The sequence below is a fragment of the Lutra lutra genome, chromosome 8 (assembly GCF_902655055.1).
Source record: "Lutra lutra chromosome 8, mLutLut1.2, whole genome shotgun sequence".
In the NCBI taxonomy this organism is placed as follows: Eukaryota; Metazoa; Chordata; class Mammalia; order Carnivora; family Mustelidae; genus Lutra; species Lutra lutra.
The window spans coordinates 24,674,162-24,688,392 of NC_062285.1; the positions used below are offsets into that span (position 1 = coordinate 24,674,162).

Here is a 14,231-nt window from a genome sequence, read left to right on the forward strand (position 1 = left end):
TGGTAAAACCAAGGTGCTGGCAAGATTGCGTTTCTTCTGGAGACTCTAGCCATTTGCTGGCTTTTTCTAGCTTCTAGAGGCTTTCTGCATTCATTGGATTTTGGTTCCTTCCTTACATCCCTCAGACCTCTGCTCCTTGCCACACCTCTTTCTCTAACTCTGACCAGCCTGTTGCCTTCTCTAAGGACCGGAGTGATTGCATTGGGCCCACCCAGATATTCTAGGATAATTTCCCATCTCAAGATCTTTAACTTAATCAGCCTTTTGCTGTATAAGGTACCATATGCTCAGGTTTCAGGGATAAGGGTGTATTTGGAGGCAATGCAGATGTCAGGGGATGTCTTCTATCACAGTAGGTTAAGAAAAAAAAAAAAAAGCATTGTCAGATTCACAAGATCCCTTATGCTCAGTGCTATGGGATTGGCCAAATCTGGAAAAAGATGATAAAAAGCCTGAACAGAGAGGTACAGATGAATGGTTTCAAAGCCATGAGACGATCCCAAGCAACGCTGGGAAAGACATAAAAGAAGGCATAAAAGAAGTTTATCCTTCCTGTGATGTTTTTGCTCAAAAAGACAAATGATGAAGAAGCACAACATTGATTTGTGAAAACTCATGTAGCTTCACGGTGCAGACAGTTCTGGAAAATGGGAGCTAAAGTTAGATGAATTGATGGGTGTGATCCCCGTATCCAAAAATCTATTTAAAGATCAAGGCTTATGAATGGTGAGCAAAAAAATCTAGTGAAAACATAGTTAAAGGAGAAAGGGTATCTTTCTTTCTTTCTTTCTTTCTTTCTTTCTTTCTTTCTTTCTTTCTTTCTTTCTTTCTTTCTTTCTTTCTTTTTTCCTGATGCAAAAAGGTGATTTTATTAAAACACGGGGACAGGACCCGTGGGCAGAAAGAGATGCTGCCAGAAAGGGTGTTTTTCATCTATTTATACTCAAGACTCATGAATTTTGGGGACGTCGTGTGTTTTACAGGTTAATTATTGCCTTGCTCATTAGCACTCAGACCCTTTCTGCAGTGCTTCCAGGCAGCACTGGAATAGGAACTGTCTAGATTGGAAACCCAGAAGACAACCCTGGGACAAGGCTCCACGTACAAGGAGCTGATGCAGGAGGAAGGGAACCCCTGGCCTGGAGTGGGGGAGTGGCGAGGGAGGGAGACAGCCAGTAGTCTATGTGATGCAGCCAGACACCGCTGCAGGCGACTGAAGCTTCATCCTGCTGGGAAACTGGGCGCCACACACCTCTGATGGAATCCTCGGAGGCACCAGGCGGCTGGGGCTTTTGAACACCCCTCCCCAGCAGTCGTTGGTTGAGGACAGCTCCTAGGGGCTGGCAGCCCTTGGCATTTCCAGTCTACTCAGCAAGAGGCAAAGGCAAAGCCTCTAGAAAAAGAGGCAAGAGAAAGCCCTAGGGCTACAAGAGGCAGATCTAACAGTTCAAAATGGTGGTCTTGGAAAGTTGTAAAGTCTGGGGGCAGGGGCAGGGGTACGGAGCACTAACCTGTAAACAACTAGCCTAACCACTGGGATGGTTTCAAATTGGGTTGTCTCTTACTGTGCATCATGGTTACTCTACCTTGGTTAAAATAATCAGAAGAACAGGACCAAGACGGGTACAACTTTAATGCTTCTGTAATTATATTTTAGAATAGAACAGGTTGATTGATACCAGGTTTCATAGCTTTTGTGTTTCAAAACATTCAACTGAAGTCTGCATTTTGAATTATTTTGTAAAATGACATTTACATGATGTAGAATGAAGCAATGAACTCTTAGATGATGACAACACGAAGAACGAAAGCTAGTAAGCATAAATTTTGACTTTGTGGACTTCCTTGTCATCACACTCCCTCTGTTTGTTGTAGTAATAGAAAGTATTGTCCCTTCTCTGGAGTTTCTTCACGTATCCCGTCTCTGGCCAACGATCTACCTGCACATCAGAAACCAGAATACAAATACTATGATGCTGGTTTTATTTTTATATAATAATTTATTATCAAATAGTTAACAGTATATCTCACATCCAAAAATTAAAGCATAAAATTAAATCTAAAAATACTTGAGCTCTCAAGAGAGTGTTATACACACCTCAAACACACCCTAAGTTGTACCCTTATACTGTAAAACAGCTAAGTTGGTTCTTCTTTCTAGATCCCAATTTCTAGATTTAAATTTCTACTCAGTGGCCAAGATAGAGGAAACATTCAAAACACTCTAAGCATTTTCCTATATTTACAAATTATTTCAAACATTATTACTTCCTAATATCTAAAAGTAATGTCCTAGGAGGAATTAGACTCAGACCCCACTCTGAAAGCACTTGGGTGCTGAGAATTGATGTCACAGCAGTGACAAATGGAACCAGCTAGACTTGAGATACCTAAAGGTGCATATGCAGTCCTCAAGTCCATATCACAAGTTCAGCTTGAAAACCAATTTTTAAAAAAAGATTTTACTTTTTAAGCAATCTCTACACACACCATGGGGTTGGAACTTACAACCCCAAGATCAAGAGTCTCATGATCCACCAACTGAGCCAGTCAGGTGTCCCTTGAAATCCAATTTTTAACAGAAATTTGAGGTCATAAATCTAAATCACTATCTTTTCTTACCTTTTCCCCACTATTCTTTCTCATACGTCATATTGGTTTGTTTACTTTATCATTTGGCTTGACCTAGTTTAGACATTTTTCTCCCTTTCCTCTCCAAATTCATGTTCTACTTTCTTGATCAAGTCAATGCACTTCTCTTGTTGTTTGGTATATTTCTTCTGGATTCTGTAAGATCTACTCTATCATTGTCAAAACATGATCACTCAGGTATCAAGGTCTAGATAATCAAATCTTCACCACCACCTCTACAGGCAGCTTGTCACTTCTCATATGCCCCATCCATAAATCACAACTTTCCACTGGGATAGGAATAGATCATGAATACAAAGGAATATGTGGCCTTTGTTTTCTAACAGCACATTATCATTTTTTATGTTGTCTCATTTATTTAAGAATTGATGAAAATAGGTAGAAACTTATTGGATAAACCTTGGCAGGCTCTCTGATATATACAGTATAAGAAAAAAAAAAATCAATGGTTCCTGTCACTTAGGTCAAGTTTTTCTTTCATAGCTTCCATTGCCCCCAGCAGAGAAAGGAGGATGTTCTCAAGACACCATTATAGCTCTCTTCTTCTTGGGGCCAGGAGCAAGCTCTCTTTCATTTACTAGGGTCCTAAAAAGCATCTCATGCAGTGAAGAAGTACCCTCCAAGGAGCTATATTGGTTCCTATGCTCATCAACCCTTAGTCATTTTATATAATAGCCTTTGTATTTTACAACTTTTTCTTCTTAGCTTTTCACTTGAGGACTCCCATTCAATGGAGGAAAGCTTCACTCCTTTCAGTAGAACAGAGTGGAGTGGTTTGGTCCTCAAGACCAGCCACAGAGGTCAGTAAGCTTCAATAGCTCCTATGTTCCAAATGGACATACGCTTCACGTGAGGAAAAATTAATCAAACCCTTCCCACCTCTAAGATATACCAATCAAGGCAAGTGTTTAGTTACCATCCTCAGCTACCTTCAAGGCCCTCTGCAAATGTCTCTGGGGGGCATGAAGCCCTTTTGGAGGATTGTCCCCCAGAGGAAGTGATTTTGTCTTTCCCTAAATTCCTGCATCATTTAAAAAGGCACACGTATTTTGACTTGCATAAATTTTTACTGTTCATGTCATTATTAATCTTCTATTCCAAGATAATAAAAGCTATCAATCATTAAACACTTATCCTTCATTCACTCAACAAATCATTAAGCACTACAGTGTTGGGACACTTCAAGCACATGATTTCATTTAATTCCTGTAACTATTTTCTAAAGCAGGCACTGCCATTAAAATTCAACCGTTGAGCTCAGCCAAGTTAAGAACCTTGTTCAGGATTGCTTGACTAATGAGGGAGAGGAACCAGGATTCAGACCCTGGAGAGATTCCAAATCTGGTTCTCTTCCTACTGGCCCAGTCAGTTTCTTGAGGTCAGGTACTCATATTTTTATCTCCTAAACACTTGGCATGGAAATTTGCACATGGTAGTGACAGGGCTGAGGGCACGCTGCCCCAGAACATGGCACTTTCGCATACTGATGATTTCTAGTTAAAGTTACTTGAGAAACTAGAGCATAAAGACTCTGACCCTCCTCTCTGTACCCCTGAAAGCAGGAAAGAAATCCCGCCCCCCGCTGTGAAAGGCACCCTCCCTGCACCTGGAGGTAGACAGACATCCTTCACCAGAGACAGAGAATTCAGAGCCAAGAGGGCTGTGTAAATAAACTCTGCTTCATTTCCCCACTAATTAGTCCTCAAGCCCAAGTCACTTTGTCTTGTCAGCTCTTCACACATTTCTTATTTCTTTGTCTAAAAGGTATATAAATGGCCTGCTTTGGTCACTTCTTGGGTCTAATATATTTGGGGCTCCCATATGTATGAAAGTGGATTAAATTTGTTTTTTCTCCTATTAATCTGTCATGGGTCAATTTGATTGATAGACCAGCCAAAAGAACAAGGGAGAATTTTCTCCTTCCTTACAGTTTATACCCAATTAGTATATACTGAAGTGAAATGCAAAGACCTCTTCAAAATCACCAAGTCATACAGTGAATAAGCTTGTTCTTCCCTATATCACACACACACACACACACACACACACTCCTCTCCCCTTCAAGGAGGTTCTTTGTGTTGTCTTAAATCTGATTTTACGTCAGTCACATTATTGGGCATGAGAGTGTAATGCACAACCAAAGTCAGGGGCTCTTTAATAGTTTTCTGTCACTTATAATCTCCATAATAAGCAAAATCTAACCCCTTTATAATTCAGGATAAAAAAGAAACTGGAAAAAGTTAATAGGTACACAACAAACTGAGTATCTGGCAATAGAATTACATGAGTAAGGGAAAAAGACTCTGCTTTTGTGGTGATCATCAACCTTTTATCTGGTAGAGCATGGTTGTTAAATAAAAGTTAGAAAGTTCTTAACGTTTCCATGCTGAGGGACCACCTCTCTCCAGTTTACCTGAAAGCCACTCCTCTGGGCCTCAGTCTCCTCATCAATAAAATGAGAGAATTGGAGTAGAGCTTCCTTTTAGTTATTCTCTGGTTCTTTGTTTGATTTTGATACTTTTCACTGAATATTTTGAGTTCAGGTTTGTAGACACATCTTACCATAGAAACTTGTTTCACTTGTTTATATTCAATTTCATCCCGATATCCTGCTTGCTGAAATCTGTACAGATTTTCTATCTCTTCTGACCATTTTTTGGCACGACTTATTGATTTTGGTTTCACGTCAGAGCTAGCCATGGCTACAGGGATCTTATTGCCAATTATTTCTGAAAGATGTTAAAACAAAATTAATAGCATAACAGTGACAACTTTGAAAGTCTCTTTAAAAATGAACACAAGTGGAATTTAAAAAAAAACCTAGAATGTTGAGAATCCCATTAAGTATATTAAATTGTAAACATTCAATTTCAAGATTGAGAAGGATTCATGCTCTACTTTGGAAACAAAATAAACCCTGAAAGATACATAGGGAACTGTTTATTTCTTCATCAAATAAAATTGCATTTGGAGCATAATGTCCTACTTCTGGTGTCCTAGGCAATAGTAAACACATTTCTGAAGTCACATTCTTATTTTTAACTACTCAGTAGATTATCAAAACATCTCACCACCATTCCATTTGACTATATTCAAAACTGCATCCCCCACTTTTTTTTTCCCTAAAAATGGAATGTAAGATCAGTCTTCTCACTGTCTTCTTATTCTTCTTGCTGAGAAGCAATGATTTCCCCTTGTTCCATATCTTAACTACTTGGAGGTAGTCCAATCACTGCAATCCATTTACTCAGGAGGTCACTGTGACCCTGCTCCTGTGACAGCCCGATGTGAAAAGACGGACGCACACAAAGTCCATGAAAGCTGTACGACTGTATGATACTGAGATCACTGATTTTATTTTTATTTTTTATTTTTTAAAGATTTTATTTATTTATTTGTCAGAGAGAGGGAGAGAGAGCAAGCACAGGCAGACAGAATGGCAGGCAGAGGCAGAGGGAGAAGCAGGCTCCCTGATGAGCAAGGAGCCCGATGTGGGACTCGATCCCAGGACGCTGGGATCATGACCTGAGCCGAAGGCAGCTGCTTAACCAACTGAGCCACCCAGGCATCCCAAGATCACTGATTTTAAAACAATGTAAGCAGGCACCAATAGCTTTTGAAGTTCAAATAGTCCACTGGAGTACGCATGATTATCTATTCACCAAACTTCTAGAGTCAGTTTTTCAAAGACATGTCTTGCAGTTGTTTTCTCAGAGTCATTTTATTACCAAAATATATATCAGTTAACTGAAATAAAGTGCCCAGAATTTTCACCATGATTCCTTCAATCCATTCTTCTATTAAAATATGTTTCTATTGGCTGAAATACATTAAATATAGACCTCATGAGTAGGTCCTCTAAATGGATCCTTATTTTCAAAATTTTTTCAATTACAATGCAAATACTCATTACAGTAGTACCTCTACACTCTCTACCTTGACCGCAGTCTGGAAGCAGGTGATCCTCATTCTGACCTATTGTCAGAAGGTCAGTGGTAGCATAAGGCTACATCCCAATGCCTATGTCATTCCCCTCACTTGATCTCATCGTACAGGCATTTTATCTTACATTATCACAAAAATAGTGAGTATAGGAAAATACATTTGGACAGGCTACATTCACATAACTTCAAAATATATTGTCATAATTGTTCTATTTTATTATTGTTGATTTAAACTTTATCATAGACAGGTATGTACAGGAAAAAAACATAGAATATATAGAGTTAGGTACTATCTGTGGTTTGAAGCATCCAGTGGGGGGTTTTGGACTGTAACCCCCATAGATAAGTGGGGGCTAGTATGTGTTGAAAAGGTCAGGAAATATATTAAAGTATAAAAAAAGTCAAAATAATCATCACATCAATTAGAAGTATCCATCATCATCTTAAACATAAGATGAGTTAGGGCAGACTTTAAAAGTTTTATAAACATGAGTCTTAGAATAAATGCTTTCAGAAGTGTAACAAATTTAGCTCAGCCTGGATTCAATGAGGGGGAAGTAGGAAATGGACATAAAATTGATGGAATTTTTGAATTTCAGATAAATATTTCTTCAATGTGAAGGACGTGACCTAGAATTTCTCTCATAGTTAAAAAAGAGAGACTAATGGAGACTGTTATTTTAATAAAAATAGATTAGTGGAGACTGTTAGGAGGCTAAGAGTCATTTGTTTGAATTTTACGTATCAATCATGTGCAAGTACCAATCGGCTCTTCCATGAAAAATAAGGGAATTGGTCCTATGCTTTCCCCTAACTTCTGTAGACTTTCGTCACATTCTTACTTAACATTCTAAAGGTTGTGGTATTCACACTCATCCTGAAACCAAAATTCTCACAGTTGTTTGGGCTTAGCTCCAGATTTAAATGAATTAAAATGAAGTCATTTGAATTACACAATTCACTCTGATGAAAGTAGCAACTACCCAAATGGTTATATCATTAATATTGTTTGCATTTTTTCATCATGCATACTAATTATATCTATATCGGTATCGATATATAGACTAGACAAAAGAAAATTAAGGTATTGTTAATATTTGACATTTTAAAAGCTTTTGACCCTTGTTTATTAATTTCGACTTAGGCTCATGTTGTATTTTAAGGCAATATATTGTTATTGTATGAATTTATGTAAAATATAGACTACCTGACAAAACAATAAGCAAGCCATATTCCAGTGAAATCCTTGCCTTTCATTTCCATTCATTTTTTTCAAATTTTCAAATTTTTATTTTTTCTTATTTTTATTTATTTATTGGTTTCTTTTTTAAAAAATTCAAATTCAATTAATTAACATATAATGTATTATTAGTTTCAGAGGTAGAGTTCAGTGATTCATCAGTCTTATGTAACACCCAGGGCTCATTATTGGCCTCCTTACATTACATGGCCTCCTTAATGTCCATCACCCAATTCCCCCATCACCCCCAACCCCCTCCCCTCCAGCAACCTTCAGTTTGTTTCCTATGATTTAGAGTCTCTATGGTTTTTCTCCCTCTGTGTTTTTGTCTTTATTTTTTCCCTCCCTTCCCCTAAGATCCTGTTTTATTTCTTAAATTCCACATATGATGAGATCATATAATTGTCTTTCTCTGATTGACTTATTTCGCTTAGCATCCTACTCTCTAGTTCCATCCACATCATTGCAAATAGGAAGATATCATTTTTTGATGGTTGAGTAATATACCATTGTCTATATATATACCACATCTTCTTTATCCATTCACCTATCATTGGACATCTGGGCTCTTTCCATAGTTTGGCTATTGTGGACATTGCTGCTATAAACATTGGGGTGCAGGTACCCTTTCAGACCACTACATTTGTGATGCCAAGTGATATGGAGCATTTTTTCATGTTCTTTCGGCCATTTGGATGTCTCCTTTGAACAAATGTCTGTTCATGTTTTCTGTCCATTTCTTGACTAGATTTTTTGGTTTTGGGGTGTTGAGTTTGATAAGTTCTTTATAGATTTTGGATACTAACCCTTTATCTGTTAAGATGTTTGCAAATATCTCGGGGAAATACAGATCTAAACCACAATGAGATACCACCTCACACCAGTCAGAATGGCTAAAATTAACAAGTCAGGAAATGACAATGCTGGCAAGGATGTGGAGAAAGGGGAACCCTCCTACACTGTTGGTGGGAATGCAAGCTGGTGCAACCACTCTGGAAAACAGCATGGAGGTTCCTCAAAAAGTTGAAAATGGAACTACCTTATGACCCAGCAATTGCACTACTGGGTATTTACCCTAAAGATACAAACATAGTGACCCGAAGGGGCACATGCACCCGAATGTTTATAGCAGCAATGTCCACAATAGCCAAACTATGGAAAGAACCTAGATGTCCATCAACAGATGAATGGATAAAGAAGCTGTGGTATATATACACAATGGAATACTATGCAGCCATCAAAAGAAATGAAATCTTGCCATTTGTGACAATGTGGATGGAACTAGAGGGTATCATGCTTAGCGAAATAAGTCAAGATCATATGATCTCCCTGATATGAGGACGTGGAGATGCAACGTGGGGGATTTGGGGGGTAGGAAAAGAATAAATAAAACAAGTTGGGGTCGGGAGGGAGACAAACCATAAGACACTCTTAATGTCACAAAACAAACTGAGGGGGTCAGGGGGAGAGGGGTAGGGAGAGGTTGGTGGGGTTATGGACATTGGGAAGGGTGTGTGCTATGGTAAGTGCTGTGAAGAGTGTAAACCTGGCGATTCACAGACCTGTACCCCTGGGGCTAATAATACATTATATGTTAATAAAAAAAATAAAAATTTAATTTAAAAAAGATGTTTGCAAATATCTTTTCCTATTCTGTCAGTTGTCTTTTGGTTTTGTTGACTGTCCTTTGCTGTGCAAGAGCTTTTTATCTTTTAAGTCTCAATAGCTCCTTTTTGCCTTTGTTTCTCTTGCCTTTGGAGACATGTCTAGCAAGAAGTTGCTGTGGCCAAGGTTACAGAGATTGCTACCTGTGTTCTCTAGGATTTTGATGGATTCCTGTCTTACATTTAGGTCTTTCATCCACTTTGAGTATATTTTTGTGTGTGGTATAAGAAAATGGTCTAGTTTCATTCTCCTGCATGTGGCTGTCCAATTTTCCCAACACCATTTGTTGAAGAGTGTTGTCTTTTTTTTCCATTGGATAGTCTTTCCTGCTTGATCGAAGATTAGTTTACCGTAGAGTTGAGGGTCCATTTCTGGAGTCTCTAGTCTGTTCCATTGATCTTTGTGTCTGTTGTTGTGACAGTACCATACTGTCTTGACTATTATAACTTTGTACTAGAGCTTGAAATTCAGAATTGTGATGTCACCAACTTTGGGTTTCCTTTTCAACATTACTTTTGCTATTTGGGGTCTTTTCTGGTTCCATAAAATTTTTTGGATTATTTGTTCCAGCTCTGTGAAAAAAATTGATGGTATTTTGATAGGGATTGCAGAATGTACAGATTGCTCTAGGTGGCATAGATATTTTAACGATATTTGTTCTTCCAATCCATGAGCATGGAATATTTTTCCATTTTTGTGTGTCTTCCTCAATTTCTTTCATGAGTATTCTATAGTTTTTTGAGTACAGATCCTTTGCCTCTTTGGCTAGTTTTATTCCTAGGTATCTTATGGTTTTTGGTGTAATTATAAATGGGATCACCTAAATTTCTCTTTCTTCTCTCTCATTGTTAGTGTATAAAAATGCAACTGATTTCTGTGCATTGATTTTATATCCTGCCACTTTGAATTCCTGTATGGGTTCTAGCAATTTTGGGGTGGAGTCTTTCGGGTTTTCCACATAGAATATCATGTCTTCTGAGAAGAGTGAGAGTTTGACTTCTTCTTTGCTGATTCAGATGCTTTTTATTATTTTTTGTTGTCTGATTGCTGAGGCTAGGACTTCTAGTACTATGTTGAACAACAGTGGTGAGAGTGGACATCCCTGTCATGTTCCTGACCTTAGGGGTAAAGTTCTCAGTTTTTCCCCATTGAGAATGATATTTGCTGTGGGGTCTTCGAATATGACTTTTAAGATATTGAGGATATATACCATTCATCACTATATTGTGAAGAATTTTAGTCAAGAAAGGATGCTGTACTTTGTCAAATGCCTTTTCCGCATCTATTGAGAGTATCATATGGTTCTTGTCTTTCCTTTTATTAATGTAGTGTATCACATTGGTTTGTAAATGTTGAACCACCCTTGCAGCCCAGGAATAAATTCCGCTTTGTTGTGGTGAATAATCCTTTTCATGTATTGTTGGATCCTACTGGCTAGTATCTTTTTTTTTTAAATGTTTTTCATTTTTTTTAAAAGATTTTTATTTATTTATTTGACAGAGAGAAATCACAAGTAGGCAGAGAGGCAGGCAGAGAGAGAGGAGGAAGCAGGCTCCCTGCTGAGCAGAAAGCCCAATGTGGGGCTCGAACCCAGGACCTGGGATCATGACCTGAGCCGAAGGCAGCGGCTCAACCCACTGAGCCACCCAGGCGCCCCCCTACTGGCTAGTATCTTGATGAGAATTTTTGCATCCATGTTCATTAGGGATATCAGTCTTTTTGATGAGGCCTTTGTCTGGTTTTGGGATCAAGGTAATGCTGGCCTTATAGAAAGAGTTTGCAAATTTTCCTTATATTTCTATTTTTTGAAACAGCTTCAGAAGAACTGGCATTAATACTTCTTTAAATGTTTGGTACAATTCCCCTGGGAAGCCATCTAGCCCTGGACTCTTGTTTGTTGGGAGATTTTTGATTACCGCTTCAATTTCCTTGTTGGTTATGGGTCTCTTCAGGTTTTCTATTTCCTCCTGTTTCAGTTTTGGCAGTTTATACATCTCTAGGAATGCACCCATTTCTTCCAGATTACCTAATTTGTTGGCGTATAGTTGCTCATAATATATTCTTATGACTATTTGTATTTCTTTGGTGTTGGTGGTCTCTACTCTTTCATTTATGATTTTATTAATTTGGGTCCTTTCTCTTTTCTTTTTGGTAAGTCTGGCCAGGGATTTATTGGTCTTATTAATTGTTTCAAAGAACCAGCAGTTTTGTTGGTTCTACTGTTCTTTTGGTTTCTATTTCATTTCCAATCATTTCAATGCGAGGCTCACTGCTTTGTTGCTGAACACTAGGTATGACCAACAGTGAGTTCGACATGTGTGGTACAGCCTGACAATCCATTAACATATACAACCATATATAACCTATTTTTTTCATAGAAAAATGACACTATGAAACATGAAAGGAAAAGTGCAAATTCGCTGTATAAAAATACTTTCAGAATTAGTCATGTTTGTTATATGAATTTAGTGTCTGTATTATATTGCTTCTATAGATAAAGCACACTTTCTAAAAGTAGTGGCACAATCATACTTTTTGTTTTACCCAAGCCATTTTTGCTTTAGGCTTGGCTTTTTCATACATAACAAAATACTTTTATATACTCGTATTCATTCAAAAACTATTTTCTTGAATGTCATCTAGATAACATTTTGCCACTTTCCAGCAAAACATTTATGTAAACTATAAATATAAAAATGCTTTCAACAAGGGTTCCTGGGTGGCTCAGTTGGTTAAGCATCTGCCTTTGGGTCAGGTTATGATCTCATGGGTCTTGGGATTGAGTCCTGCTTCCAGCTTCCTGCTGGGGGGAGGGGGTGTCTGCTTCTCTCTCTTTCTCTCTGCTCCTCCCACTCTTGTACATGCGTGCATGCGCTCGCTCTCTTTCAAATAAATAAAATCTTTTAAAAAGTAAAAATATTGCTTTTAACAGAAGAGCTGTCTAACAGAAGAGTTGAACTACTGCAGGGGAAAAAAAACATTTTTTTTCCTCAGTGGAAATATGTATCCTCTACACATATTAGCCATTTCAAAACTTTGTTTTCCCACAATAGCTAAAGGGAACATAAATGCATTTTCACCATAATACTTTAACTACTGGTTACTGTAACTATACTATATAGTGGTGGTGCAAATCCCCCCCTAAATTTTTGTCTCCCTTATTACTTACTTTCTACTTATTAAAAACAGAATGAAACTAAAATTGGGAAATATCAACTTACAGTTTTTCAATTAAACATTTAAGTAATTCTGGGAAATTCAGTGACAATATTAATCCCGCTAGTAACTTTCAGCACTTTGAAATTTAGTGGATTTACTTTGCCAAGAGTTGTGGCAAAACTATAACACTATGTTGTAGCTACAGAAACAGGAAATGGCAATGGTTGACTTTCTAGTTTTGCAAAATTCTAATTTTATTAAACAGTATTAAGTTTATATAGGTATTTTAAAAACTCAGCAATATCAAACCCTTGACAATCTAAAGTTTTAATCTGAGATCAAAGTCTTTGATGTACCAGTTATCTCAAACTCCTTTCTATGCAAAAGTCCTTTTCATTTCCTTGTTTGCTCTGAAAAGTGCTTTTTGCCTTTAGTTGTATTAAAACCTCAAGAGCATTAATTAGTATTGCTAACCCTCCATTTCTTTACCTATTTTATTCTGTTCCTAGATGTATCAGGATATGGCAAAGGATCTGATCAGTTAACATCCCTGGGCTTGTTTTCCGAACAGTGAAAAGGTCTCATTTAGAAGGTCTTAGGTCCGCACACTTCCCTTCCCAAAGTTCTTGGTGGTGGGGGGGGGGGGTCAGTTGAAAAACCCAACTGGTTTCTCAAATATGCCTTTGTAGTCCATGGTCTAGGTGTGCTAATCTGCATCTGTGCTGCGTAAAGTCAATCCATGCCTTCTCCAGTCCCTCAAACCTTTCTTCTGCCAGAAATCACCAATTCTGTAATCGAGGTAAAAGGCTGAGATGGAGAAAGCATTTTGAAAACTGGGGGTCAGATGACTGGTCCGCAGAACTCTTGAGAAGAGACCCCAGAATACCTCAAGCCGCAAAGGGTGCGCCTCGGCTTGGAAGCTACGGGGAAATCAGATTTTGAAAGTCAAGGGGTAGCAGGTAAAGACCCCTGCTAACCCAGAAAATAGAGAAGCACGCCGGACAAATCTCAGAAATCACAAAGGCGGGTTGGGGCAGAAGGGGTGGAGCTGAGGGTTCCGGGGCGGGGCCCGGGCGGGCACAGGGTAGGGGGCAGGCCGTTCGGGCCCCTCGGGACGTGTCCACCCACCCCCTGGGTCCCGCTCTCCTTGGTTACCCTCGCTGGCCGACCTGGAGAGGCCGAGGCACCCCGCCCGGGAGCTCGCAGGAGAGCGCGGCGGTGCTCGTGTTCTCCACTCAGGAATCCGTGGGCTGGGCAGCGAGAGGCCAACTGTTGTGCCTCGGCGACCGTCGCGTCCCCTAGCAACGCGTGGCGCCCCTAGCTCCCGCCCCACCTCCTGCGAGAGGGCCCTAACGCGCAGGTGCGAGGGCGGAGACGGGCGGTTTGGAGAGTGAAAGCTGACGCCAGGATGGGCATCCTGCAGGGGCTGACCCCTAGGCAGAGGAATCGAGCAGAATGTGTTATTTGCTTCTACAGGACCAGACAGAATTCCGTTGGAGATTTTGGTTTCTGCGAGTAGATCCCTCATGTCTGTCCCACCCTATTTCTCATTTTGTTGAAACTAAATGAAC

The 14,231-nt window shown here is 39.1% G+C and overlaps 1 protein-coding gene across 3 annotated transcripts; it reads right to left on the bottom strand.

Annotated features, from left to right (window-relative positions):
- Nucleotides 1-1,620: 1,620 nt before the first annotated feature.
- Nucleotides 1,621-13,982, bottom strand: MEIG1 (meiosis/spermiogenesis associated 1). Of its 3 annotated transcripts, XM_047742501.1 has the most exons (4): nucleotides 13,816-13,982; nucleotides 13,150-13,254; nucleotides 5,215-5,381; nucleotides 1,621-1,940 (listed from the first exon to the last, which is right to left on the bottom strand). In XM_047742501.1, the coding sequence occupies exons 3-4, from the start codon at nucleotides 5,350-5,352 to the stop codon at nucleotides 1,812-1,814; spliced, it is 267 nt and encodes an 88-aa protein (XP_047598457.1). In that variant the 5' UTR covers nucleotides 5,353-5,381; nucleotides 13,150-13,254; nucleotides 13,816-13,982; the 3' UTR covers nucleotides 1,621-1,811. The 3 variants fall into 3 exon arrangements, with proteins under 3 accessions (XP_047598457.1, XP_047598455.1, XP_047598456.1); XM_047742499.1 differs by lacking the exon at nucleotides 13,150-13,254 and having other exon boundaries at nucleotides 13,830-13,982; XM_047742500.1 differs by lacking the exon at nucleotides 13,150-13,254.
- Nucleotides 13,983-14,231: the final 249 nt, after the last annotated feature.

Bases quoted from the DNA above. Each gene is read 5' to 3' on its own strand.
- MEIG1 (XM_047742499.1), bottom strand. From the start codon at position 5,352: ATGGCTAGCTCTGACGTGAAACCAAAATCAATAAGTCGTGCCAAAAAA. The intron at 1,941-5,214 runs GTAAGATGTGTC...TCTGATGTGCAG, and splicing joins AAGTGAAACAAGTTTCTATG to GTAGATCGTTGGCCAGAGAC.